The sequence below is a fragment of the Schistocerca cancellata genome, chromosome 9, assembly GCF_023864275.1.
Source record: "Schistocerca cancellata isolate TAMUIC-IGC-003103 chromosome 9, iqSchCanc2.1, whole genome shotgun sequence".
Lineage (NCBI taxonomy): Eukaryota > Metazoa > Arthropoda > Insecta > Orthoptera > Acrididae > Schistocerca > Schistocerca cancellata.
This window is the reverse complement of record NC_064634.1, coordinates 441,343,221-441,356,640: the sequence shown is the minus strand read 5'-3', so window position 1 is coordinate 441,356,640 and position 13,420 is coordinate 441,343,221. Positions and strand designations below refer to the sequence as shown.

At 36.1% G+C, this 13,420-nt stretch overlaps 1 protein-coding gene across 1 annotated transcript in view; it reads left to right on the top strand.

The window, feature by feature from the left end:
- Positions 1 to 13,420, top strand: part of LOC126100464 (fatty acid synthase-like) — a 443,119-nt gene that overhangs the window by 342,799 nt on the left and 86,900 nt on the right. The window contains exon 30 of the mRNA XM_049911071.1: positions 2,405 to 2,652. Coding sequence (XP_049767028.1) covers positions 2,405 to 2,652 — 248 coding nt within the window. The remainder of the gene's footprint in view (positions 1 to 2,404; positions 2,653 to 13,420) is intronic.

Below are 13,420 nucleotides of genomic sequence, written 5' to 3'. Positions count from 1 at the left end.
TGAGCTATGATTGGCTTACAAAAGCTCATCACGCAATTTAATCACAATATCAATGATTCAAAAGCTGCCATGCTGTATTTAGTGGAATTCATATTTAAACTTTCACAAAGTGAAAATATGCTGTGTACATGTAGCTGTGCATCAAATATCCTTCCCAAACACATCGTTTCTTGCTTGGTTTCATTTCCTAAAGTGCCAGGCAATTCTACGCCAGTGTATAAAACCTTTACCATTCAAAGCACTCATAAGTTTCACAGTTCCAACGGAAAGAATGTTGTCACTTAACACAGAAAAAATGTATGTTCACTTGGGGTATAGTGGTTTTTCATCTGGGGAAAAAAACAAGGTTTTTACTGGGAAACCTGGGAAAAATTCAAGATTTTTTTTCTTGCCTGCAGACACATCTGTCCAAGTAATTCAGCCATTCAAGGGTGGTGAGAAATATAAAGAACAACAATAAAATAAAATGTAAAAAATTCATTGAATATTTTAAGATTACAAAGAATTTTTAGACAAGGAAGATGTGTTTTATTTATTTTCCCTTTTTGCTGATAATGATATTAAAGCACATTCCCATATGCAATTAGCTGCTCACCATTCAGAGCTAATAATTTTGTGAAAAAGTTTTCAGCATTTTCAGCATAGCAGTTATTCTGCAACTAATTCTTGAGCCCACATTGAATCCATCATGAAATATTAACAAATATAATCCATTAATAAGAAAATTAAGTCAAAAAAGTGATAGGAACTGCACTGCCTGATAGAAACATGAAAGAACAAGGGCACTTTTGAGTTGTTGCTAGCAACCTGTCCCAGCTTTGCCCGGGTACCACTAAATGTCTACAACCAGCTGACTTGTCTGGTATAGCAGTAATAAAATATAGACACAAACCTTCCTTGAGAATCAGACTATCTTTTACTGAAAACTGTATCAAATTTCCTACAGTATTTCCTGAGATAAACCCTCATATACAGACCGTATGTAATTTATAATATGTGTAGACAAAAATAATTTATATGGATGTGTAGATTCCACTGATAGTAATTTAATGTGGCTTATTGACCTGGTGCAAATATTTCACATGGATGTCCACAGTGACTTGTGTGCTCCTAACCTATCCCAGTTGTCCAACTGAAGAGAGAGGATCTACAGTTTACTGTGGCATCCAAACCATATGTCATTTCTGGCAAACATCCAAGTCATTTATGGCTAATGCTAGGTTAAAAGACATGCTAAAACGTTCATGGTCTGACTGGGATTTGATCCCATGACCTTTCATTTTCGAAGCACATGCTTTACTGCTACACTGCCAGGCCCGACACAGATCTGATAAGGCTTCGCAGCTCTCTTGAGTTGTGGTGGCTTTTTACTGCTTTTCCCTCCTCTCTATGTGACTAGTTTGTAGCTCCTATCATTGCCATGTGATGTCACTTCAAAAATCAATTAAATATGTACTAAATAATAATACATATATTACATATTCATCATTATTTAGTGATAATAAATTGTACACATGGACCTTCCTCATGAAACACCATATAAATCCCTGCAGTAGTTCTTGGGATTAGCCCTCACATACAGACAGAAAGCATAGCACAGGACTTTAATTTATAATATGGATATATTGATTATGGCCTTGCCACAGTGGATACACCAGTTCCTCTGAGATCACTGAAGTTAAGCACTGTCTGGCATGGTTGGCACTCGGATGGGTGACCATCCAGGCTGCCATGTGCTGTTGCCATTTTTCGGGGTGCACTCAGCCTTGTGATGCCAATTGAGGAGCTACTCGACAGAATAGTAGTGGCTTCGGTCAAGAATACCATCATAACAACCGGGAGAGCGGTGTGCTGACCCCACACCCCTCCTATCCGCATCCTTCCTTGAGGATGACAAGGTGGTCAGATGGTCCCAGTAGGCCACTTGTGGCCTGAAGGCAGAGTGCTTTTTATATAGTGATTACCAGGAAAAATCTCATACAGAAATATGAAAAGTATACAAAGAGATAGATGGCTGGCTTGTATTTAGCTCAGCTCAGTACACCCACAACAGTCAGACATAACCGATGTTTCCCTCCCTTATTTCTCCTCCCTGATGACGGAAAAACTCTCCAAAAACTAGGTTTTATTTATTTTCACTGGTTTTGTATGACTGTGGGCTATACTGATCTAAGATAAGTACTGGCCAGACCATGTGCCCTCAGTTTGTTTTTCACAATATGTGTAGATTATAAATCAGTGTATTTATGCTACAGATACAAAACAAAGTTTCTGTCTCTACCTCTAATGACCTCATTGTTGATTGGAAGTTAAACCCCAGTCTTCCTTGCTTCCCCCTTCCCCCTCCCCCCAAATGAAAAGTTCATGCTTATATACACATTGTTATGTCTTCTTCTTCTCTTAGGAGGTCTTGGTGGTTTTGGATTGGAGTTAGCTGATTGGCTAATCCTGAAGAGAGCCAAAAAGCTTGTACTTACATCAAGGAAAGGCATCAGCAATGGATACCAAGAGTCAAGGGTCAGATTATGGCTGAGTTATGGTGTCAAGGTAATTGTATCCACAGAAGATGTTACAACACAAGAAGGATGTTACAAACTTTTGACGGAATCAAACAAATTAGGTCCAGTTGGAGGCATTTTCAACCTGGCAGTGGTAAGTCAAAATGAAATTTCATTATAATGAACATTTTTGGTAATTGTAAAATAATTAAATAATATCAACATTCAACTTCAAGCAATGGAAACTCCAGGTAAGAATATCAACAATGTAGAAAAAGATGGATTGCTACTTACTGTAAAGAAGACACATTAAGCTGCAGACAGACAGAATTAAAAGACACTTGCATAAAGCTTTTGGTCACAGCCTTCATCAGTAAAAGAGAGAACATGCCATTCATACACACAAGCAAGCACACCTCACGCACACATGACTGCCAACTCCAGCGTCTCAGACTGGAATGCAACTTTCACAAGGGATGCAAGCAGCAATCCACAGGGGGCAGGGAAGGGGAGAAGATAGTTAGTTAGTTAGTTATGTGTTCCATTAGTCAATAGCACGTAAAAACTGTTATGATGTGGAACGTGTCAAATGCACAAGAAATGCACACAGGAAACAAGGTTTTTTTTTTTTACATTATTGTGTTATACCTAAATATTTCTATTATCTATACCATTCCCTTAAATGTCACAAAATCCATATATTATATCTCCAGATTTATTTACTCGTATTCAAGAATTCATCTATGGTATAGAAGGAGTTGTCAAGGCGGTATGATTTCAATTTGTTTTTGAAACTATTACTGTTATCTGTCAGACATTTTATTTCATCTGATAATTTATCAAAAAGTTAATAGCAACATATTTTACCCCTTTCTGTGCCAAAGATAGGTTAAGTAAATGACAGTGTAGGTCTTTCTGTTTTCTGGTATTGTAATCATGAATGTCGCTGTTGATTTTAAACTGGTCCATGTTGTTGAGAAAAAATATCACTACGGAGAAATGTATTGTGAAGCAGTTGTAAGAATTCCTAACCTTTTAAACAGATGCCTACAAGATGTGTGACTATGAACCCCACACATTATTCTAACTACTTTCTTTCAAGCAGTGAATACCTTTTGCCTAAGTGTTGATTTGCCCCAGAATATTATTCCGTATGACATCAGAGAGTGGAAGTATGCAAAGTGTGTTAGCTTATTAATTTCCACATCCTCAAAATTGGCAATTATTCTGATTGCAAAAGTTGTTGAACCTTGTCGCTTTAGGAGATCAAAAATATGACTTTTCCAATTAAGATTCTCATCTAATTGCACACCCAAAAACATAGTATGCTGTACCCTGGCTACTGTCTTCTTTTGATGTGTTATGTTTATTGAAGGAGTTATACTTTTTGCAGCAGAAAATTGGATGTACTGTGTTTGTTCAAAGTTCAGAACAAGCCTATTCACAGAAAACCAATTAATAACTTATCCAAAAACCTTATTTGTATCATTTTCTATAGGACTTTTTTTTATTGGATTAATAATTATGCTTGTATCATCAGCAAACAGTGTCAGTTCAGCATCTTGTTTCACATAAGAAGGGAGGTCATTCACATATATCGAGAACAGGAGGGGACCCATGATCGAACCTTGTGGAACACCTAATGCAATTACACCCCAGTTAGATGAAGTGACAAACTCCTTTGAATCACTTGAAGCATATAAAGAGACTTTTTGCTTCCTGTTCTGTAGATATGACTTAAACCACTCATATACTGTTCCATTTATACCATAGAATTGTAATTACTCTAACATAATGTCATGGTTCACACAATCAAATGCTTTGGACAAGTCACAGAATATTCCTACTGGTGACATTTTACTATTTAAAGACTCTATTATGTGGACAGTGAAATTGTATATTGCTGTCTCAATAGAACAGCATTTCTGAAATCCGAACTGTGATTTACTAAGTATCCCATTACTGTTGAGATGGCTAACCACTCTTGAGTACATTACTTTCTCAAAGATTTTTGAAAATACTGTAAGTAAGGATACTGGCTGGTAATTATTGACATCTGTGGTTTCCACCTTTTTGTAGAGAGGCCTGACAATGGCATATTTTAACCTGTCTGGAAAAATACCCTGAGTCAGTGATGCAATTCATATGTGACTCAAAACATCAGCTGTAATTCCTCCACATTGTTTTAATAACTTGTTAGAGATGTCACCTACTCCAACAGAACATTTATTTTTCAAAGATTTAATAATTTTCCTTATTTCACAAGAGGTTGTTAGATGAAACTTAATCTGACTAAATTTTTTTCAAAACTGTCTCTTCCACGTACTCCCTTGCTTTTTCTTTTGAACTATTCTCACCAGTTTTTTCTCCTACTCTTAATAAGTGATTGTTAAATACATTGGCTACCTGTGTACTGTTGGTTAAGATGGTCTCATTTTCTTAAACAGTAATACTACCTGCCCCAGTGGTTACTTTTCCTGTCTCCCTTCTCACAACATTCCATATTGATTTGATTTTATTGCTGGAGTTGTTAATTTCTTCTCTAACATACAAGTTTCTTGATTTCCTTACAACTTTTCTCAGTATGTTACAATAATTTTTATAGTATAAAACTACTTCTGGATCTTTACTAGTTCTTGCTGTCTCATACAGTTTTCTTTTTCTTTCTGAAGACACTTTAATACCTGTAGTAATCCAAGGTTTCTTTGAAAAGTTTGTGGTGTTACATTTAGTAATTTTCTTTGGAAAGCAATCTTAAAAAGGGATATAAATCTATCAAGAGATATGCTGCATTTATCATTAGCATTTGGCTCATTATATACATTTTCCCAGTTTACATTTCCTAAACTTTCTCTGAAGTGATCTATAGATACCAGGTTGAGCACCTTCACACTTTTACTTAATGGTTTCTGAAGTGTATGCCCTGTTAGGTTTTGTAAGTTAATCAGTTGTGCATCATGGTCAGATAATCCATTTACCACAGGGAAAGCATGTGTTTGTTCTACATCCTCTTGCTGTACAAATACATTATCTATTAGAGTACTACTGTCCTGAGCTATACTTGTAGGGAAATTAATCACTGATTCTAAGTTATATGTTGTTAACAACACTTCTAGTTCACTTTTCCTATCAGAATTGCTTAGAAAGTTAACACTGAAATCACCATCTTTATGTTTGACAGACAGCATAATAGGGAGTCAAACTTTTTTATGAATAGCTCCCAATCTCCTAGTGGAGTCCTGTACACTGTTGCTAATATCAACACAACATTATCTAGCTGAAGTTCACATGCACAAACCTCAAAGTTCTGATCAATGCAAAATTTGCTTACTTCCACAGTTCTGTATTTATACCCTTTTTTTATGAAAATGGCAACTCCTCCTTTATCCATACTAGATCTACAAGTGTAAGACGCTAAATTATACCCATTTATACTGACATTTACCATTCCTACAGTTACATTGTGCTCAGACAGACAAAGTATATCAATCTCATTCTTGTTTTTGAGATCATCTAAACATATCATCAGCTCATCTACTTTATTTTTTAATCCCCTGATATTTTGGTGAAGTACGTTGATACCACCCTTAGCTTTATCCCTATTTGCTGTTCATGAAGTTTCTTTTCTTCTATTTTCCTTGGTTGATAGTAGAATATGGGTGGTGGGAGAGACATATGCTGTTTGATAGAGTAAGCAGGGTCTAGAATGGCAACAGGCACAGTGTCAGAAGGATGTGGAACAGGGAGGTGGAGAAAAGGGAGCAAAAAAGGAGAGGATCTTGGAAGACGGGTAGACACATTGACAGATAGCAACAAATGAACAGGATCGGAGATGAGAATGGGGAGGAGATGATAGGACAGAGGGGGGAAACTGTTGGGTGGAGGATATGGGGACAGTATGTTACTGTGGGTTGAGGCTGTCATAATTATGGGACCAAAGAATGTGTTGTGAGGATAATTCCCTTATGCGAACTCAGAAAAGCTTGGGGTGGAGGGAAGTATCCAGATGGCTCGGGTTGTGAAGCAGCCATTGAAATCAAATGTGTTATGTTCAGCTGCATGTTGTGCCACAGGGGTGGCCTACTTTGCTCTTGGCCACAGTTTGGCGTTGGCCATTCATCCTGATGGATAGCTGGTTGGTAGTCATATAAGCAGAGCTGGTAAATGACATGACTGTTTTCGCAGGTGGCCTGGCCCCTGAGGTGGTAGCATAAAACCATGACAGTACTGGGGAGAAAGTTCATGTTCAGTGGATAAGCAAGAGAGCTAAAAAATGCAGATCATGTCACACTTCAACTATACTGAATGAAAGAAACTGTCTATGAGACTAATCTGTGCATCTAAGATAACAGTCTGAAGATAAGATACTACACACCAAAATTAACTGTCAGTGTGAGACATTCTTAGCCATAATTTATAAAGATAAACCTATGACTTAGATAAGAGCAGTCTGAATTTTTATCAGGTGGAGTATGAGCACATGTTGACATTCCAAAAAACTAATAATGTTTGTTAAGTATTAGTACTAATTAGAAGTTTAATATAAGTGATTGCATCAAACCTGCAACTGTCAGTTTTAATTTGTTTGTTGTACTACACTAGACTCTTGCTATACCAGCCAATCCTTGCACATATGCATGCCAGATTAGCGGAAGTGTCATATTGTTGAGAGTGTCTAAAATTTAGTATAAACACATAGGGATTGTACTTTATCAAATCAAAAGATGCATTCATTTTTAGTCCTTGAGTGTGTACATGCATATTCGTATCACTCAACATTCAGTATGAAACATGTCGATACGTAACGGTAGTATCCATTATCACACAACGGCTCTACAAGCATTACATAGGTCCTGCCATGTTTCTGATTGTTACATAATGTATTCCAGGAATACATCTCTAGCTTCAGCATCAACAGTTTGAGATATCCTCATGTTCCTCCTTCTATGTTGTTTTCTTCATCAGTTTCATCATAACTTTCCTGTGAGCTTATGATTATCTCTTTTCTGCTGAAGTTTTGTCATAAATAGTTGTTTGTCTGACAATGTTGCGAGCAACAGTGGTTTTCTGCAAAGAACCTGAGTTCAGTTTATATCTAATTTCTAATTTCTGCTTGAGGTCTAGCATAACGTGTTTCCCTTTAGAAGCCATGATAATGGTCCTTAAGGAAAGCCATAATTTCAAAGTGTACAGGAAAGTTGAACATCATAATTAACTAACAAAATTGTTGCAGACGAAATTTCATTATTGTAGGCATCATTTCAGGTTGAACGACTAGAAGCTGCAAGTGTGTCAGATTACTGAGAGGCCGGACTACTGAGGGTCATATTAGCAAGAGTTTAGTGTACTATGTAATTTATGCCTTTAGTCATTTTCAAGTAGTCTAATAAAAATATTTAATAAAGGTGCTGTGTATCAAAACTAATTTACACATTAAACACAGTGATAAACCAGCTCACAAAATATGTTAAGATTAATAGACTTACTGAACATTTGTAGACAATGCATTTGTTGAGAATCAGCCATGGCACATTATGTCATATTAGTCTCTTGAACATGTATTTAAAGGGTGGTCACAGTCATGGTACTTATTAATGGAAATGTCATGGGTATAATAAAAAACCTGTAGTGCAAGCACTAGGCATGTGCTGCCACAGCATATATTTATTCAGCAAATAAATATTAATCTTTACATAGGAGCACTTAGATTGTTGTTGTTGTTGTGGTCTTCAGTCCTGAGACTGGTTTGATGCAGCTCTCCATGCTACTCTATCCTGTGCAAGCTTCTTCATCTCCCAGTACCTACTGAAACCTACATCCTTCTGAATCAGCTTAGTGTATTCATCTCTTAGTCTCCCCCTACGATTTTTACCCTCCATGCTGCCCTCCAATACTAAATTGGTGATCCCTTGATGCCTCAGAACATGTCCTACCAACCGATCCCTTCTTCTGGTCAAGTTGTGCCACAAACTTCTCTTCTCCCCAATCCTATTCAATACTTCCTCATTAGTTATGTGATCTACCCATCTAATCTTCAGCGTTCTTCTGTAGCACCACATTTTGAAAGCTTCTATTCTCTTCTTGTCCAAACTATTTACCGTCCATGTTTCACTTCCATACATGGCTACACTACATACAAATACTCTCAGAAATGACTTCCTGACACTTAAATCTATACTCGATGTTAACAAATTTCTCTTCCTCAGAAATGCTTTCCTTGCCATTGCCAGTCTACATTTTATATCCTCTCTACTTTGACCATCATCAGTTATTTTGCTCCCCAAATAGCAAAACTCCTTTACTACTTTAAGTGTCTCATTTCCTAATCAAATACCCTCAACATCACCCGACTTAATTCGACTACATTCCATTATCCTCGTTTTGCTTTTGTTGATGTTCATCTTATATCCTCCCTTCAAGACACTGTCCATTCCGTTCAACTGCTCTTCCAAGTCCTTTGGTGTCTCTGACAGAATTGCACTTAGATTGATGGGTAAATATTCTTGGTACAACATTATTTTAATTTACATACAGTGCTTCCTTTTCTTATTTCTTCCCCCTTCCTCCTCAGCACATAATACATATCAGTATATTTAAATCTGAGCACTTATATTGATGGGTAAATATTCTTGGTACGACATTATTTAAATTTACATATAGTGCTTCCTTTTATTATTTCTTCCCCCTTCCTCGTCACCACATAATAAATATCTGTATCTGTTCTTGAGGAATGCTGACAAGAAAGTGAACAGCTTAAGCATGACATATAATACAACAAAATATTTCTTATTACATTGTTTCTTTTTTTGCAACTGAAATTTAATTTAGGCAATTAAATCAAAGGTCAGCAACACATAATGGCAGTCTGTTGTTGCAGTCACTGGCTGTCATGTTTATTGTGATGGTGGCCGGGAGCTGCAGCAAAATACTGTGATTATGCATTCCACATGAAGCAGAAGGAAGTGGACATGTATTAAGTATTTATTCCTCATAATAATGTAACATACAAATAAAAATTGTTAAGTCCAGAATAAATTTCCTTAACATAAATATTACCTGTTATTTAGTTTTGTAACCTGTAATTGCTTAGGTGGAAAGTACAGCAGTGTGAAAACTCACATAGATCATCATACAACATTATACTTCCATAATTCAAATATTATTTCCACTTTTTCACATCCCTTTCATTTAAAGTTACTTGTATGCCTTTTTCTATAATTGGGCTTTGATTTTTTGATGTTGCTGCCCATTTTCAGCCCTCATTCTGTTTCCTGATTTGTCAGTTGTCATTTCTGTCATTTTCATCTTATTTAATTTTCAAATCCAATCAATTGCTATTTGCCATTGGTTTTGTAGTGGTCTTCAGTCCAAAGATGGGTTTCATACTGCTCTCCATGCTATATCTTGTGCAGGCCCCTTCATCTCCAAATTTACTGTTATGTGATTGATATTGTTATACACAATAATGCCTTTTATTGTCTGGTATTGTTTGTTAATGAGAAAAATATCAAGCTACACTTGATTCTATGTAATCATGCAACTGTAAGTCCTTCATGTCTCCATAAATGGCTAGAAAGGTCATTCCACAAGTCAGAGTAAGACAGCAACATACACTCTCCAATAGGGGAAGTGAATATCTAGAAACATTCTTCAACCTTGTACGTATCACACCCCAACCGGCCATGGAGACGATATCACAGTGATTACAGCATGCTCAGAAGCATCTAAATTGTCATTATTCCTACATTCCCCATGCAACTGGAATGTGAAGGAACCACAACGTGTGGTATCATGCTAAATTTCCTCTGACATGATGCCCTTCACAGTGCTTTGCAAAGTATATGCATAGAAAGGACCCAGCTTAGTAAAGAAAGCATTGTGGTATTTAAACTAACTCTCATATTGATGACAGCTTTTTTTTTGTTGGTAATTAATGTAATTTTTCTTCTTTTTTCTCATTATATTATTGTTGTAGCTGTTGGCTTGTTTGATTTAGCTTCTGTGTAATACACAATTTATATTATTGCAAATAAATAAAATTAAAATGAAATAATTAACATCTATTACTAAGATTTCATAATTCATTACCCCCTTACCCTATTGTGATGTTTCCCCTGTGGCACTTGGTTCTTGGTGAAATTTTTTCTTAATCCTTGAATACCAGATTCTTCCATCATTTTCCTCTTTTTTGTATATGAAGGAATCTCTGGCTCTGTCATGTAGCATTCATGTGACATTTTATTTGGGCTTTTGCTGCAACCAGAATCTGTTCTTCAGTGGAAGCATTCTCATGATGATGTTTTATGGGAAGTTAGCCACTGGAAATTTATTGTTGAAATATACGTCATATGCATTGGTCTTTGGTCTTTATTCTAATGTATGGTGATACTGTATCCAGTAAACCAAAAAAAAAGAGTTAGAGAAGTGAAAGATCAGAGTGTGCTCTCTCTCTCTCTTTTTCTTTATTTGTGTGCATGTTTGTGTATATGTGGGAGGTGGAGGTGGATTCAGAGAAGAATGTAACACAGCAGCTACAGGCATTTGGTGATCGCTATTTAACTGCTGGACTTCACTTTACATTTCCCAGTTCTCTACTGCTTGATGCAGAATTGCTAATGGTTTTGCTATTGTTTTTCATCCTGAATTAAGTTGCAGTGCTTATATCACTATGTCATTTCATAGTTATGTTAATTACAGTTTCACATCTCTCTCTCTCTCTCTCTCTCTCTCTCTCTCTTTTTTTTTTTTTTTTTTTTTTTTTTTTTTTTTTTTTTTTAAATCCTCACAATAATCGTGAATGTTGTGGCAGGAACATACCACTAGTGAACCATTTGTATGTTGTAGTCAGTTCCTGGCTCAGTGCAGAATCATTACTGTTCTTATCTCAACTAACATAACTCTGTGTGTAACATTGTAATTATCATCTTTAATATGAAGAATGTCATCAGTGTGAAAAGAATGTTGTAATAGATACCCCCTAAATTTCCTGTATGTAATGTGTGAACATTTTCATACTATACACAGTGTTTACTTATAACAACAAAGCAGACATTAAATTGAAACCTGGACTGCTGCTGAGCCATAAGGACTTTCTTCTTGCAGCTGAGTTTGCTTCATTTTCTAGAATACCTTTAATACCATTGATAAAGTAAAATAATATTCAGTAAGTTGAAATCACATATCATGAGAATTTTGAAGAAGAATGGAAGATTTCACAGAAGAATGGTATCCATCCAAAAAATTGAATACATTTTCCAGAATTACCAATGACTGAGCTGATGATGTCTAAAAGTGCCAAAAATATGATGGAATACATCACTGAGCTTTGTGGGTTGCCTTGAGCTGAACAGAATATTCCAGACATGCTCTGAAGTAGAACATTGGCTCCATTGTCAGGCCATGCTATAGGAAACACATGAGTTATAACTCAGACAGTTCAAGAAAATGTCAGTGTCTTTGGGATGTAGTTATAAAAAAATATACAGCAGTATTCATTGTGTCTTTCCTAAGAATTTAGTTTGATGTGTCATCAGCTGGGTTTAACTATAGAACGTCTGTGCCAATTGCTATACTGATTCACATTATTTCCATTTATTATTGCTCAGAAGAAGAGTAGCAAAATTTAAAAATATAAAATTTGTTGTTAGGACAATGAGTACTTTAGATGAGTTTCATGCTGCAGAGTAACTTGCCATGGCTTATGACCATAATACCAGATATTGTCCTTGGGTTTTTGGAAGAGCGACAGTTTGCATCCCTATCCAACCATCCAGATCTATTTGTAAGGTCTGACCTTGTCAGATGCAGGAGATACTGCAATCTGGATTACTTGTTAAATAATAATAAAAAATAAAATCAAAACTTCAGGGTTATTAAAGTAAATGGAAAATTGTCTTTCAGTCTATGTGAATACCTCATAATCTTTAATATACACATTACCATAGATTAAGTGTTCACATTAAGTGAAAGGTAATTTTCTGTTTACTTTCATAGATCTGAAGATGGTCATCAATCAACCAAAACCAGTGATCAGTAAATAGTAATTTTATTTATTATTGAGAGTAAGACTGTTAAAATTTTTACATCCAGATTTAAGCTTTCCAAAGTTTCCTTAAATTTGCTCAAATCAAATGTTGATCTGCAGCCTTTGAAAAGAGCACTGCCAATTTCCTTGCTCAATCTGAGAATACAAAATGCTAACACCAGGTGGATTCCTTCCCCCCACACCACCATTCACCCACTTGCTCCCCTTCCCAACTCCAGAGGGTGGTACAACTTTGAACAGGCTCCATGTGAAATTATAAGTCATACCAATCAGTAGTTGGGGCTGTAACCATCTGTCTGAATGAGACACAGCATGAGTTCTTGGAAATGGAAAAAATAGACTATAATGAGTGATAAAGTCTTTTTCTAAAAAGAAATTTGATGCCTACTAGAATTCTGTTAAGTTCCATAAATGTGTATAGTTACTCTTTTCCTTCAGTTTCCACTGTGAAGAAATATGCAGCAAAATTTAAACAAGGCCTTAAAAGTGTTCAAGGGGATCCATGTGAAGGATGTTTCGAAACTGCAGCCATACCTGGAATTTTTGAGAAAGTGTATGGTATGATACTGCACGATCAGCATATGAAGTTGAGTGAAATTACCAAGACTGTGAGGGTTTCAAAAGAATGTGTAAGCTACATTTTGCATCAAAAATCTTTGCGTAAGATGGGTGTCACATACTCTCACAGTGGATCAGAGAATATGACAATTTCCAAATAGCTTTTGAAGCAAGTTCATAAAAGTGTAAGTGGTTTTCTGCATCAGTATATCACAACAGATTCTTCATAGGTTCACCACTACACACCACAATCAAAACTACAACTGAAGGAGCAGGAGAGGTCTGGCACTGGTTTTATGGGATGCAAAAGTAATTCTGT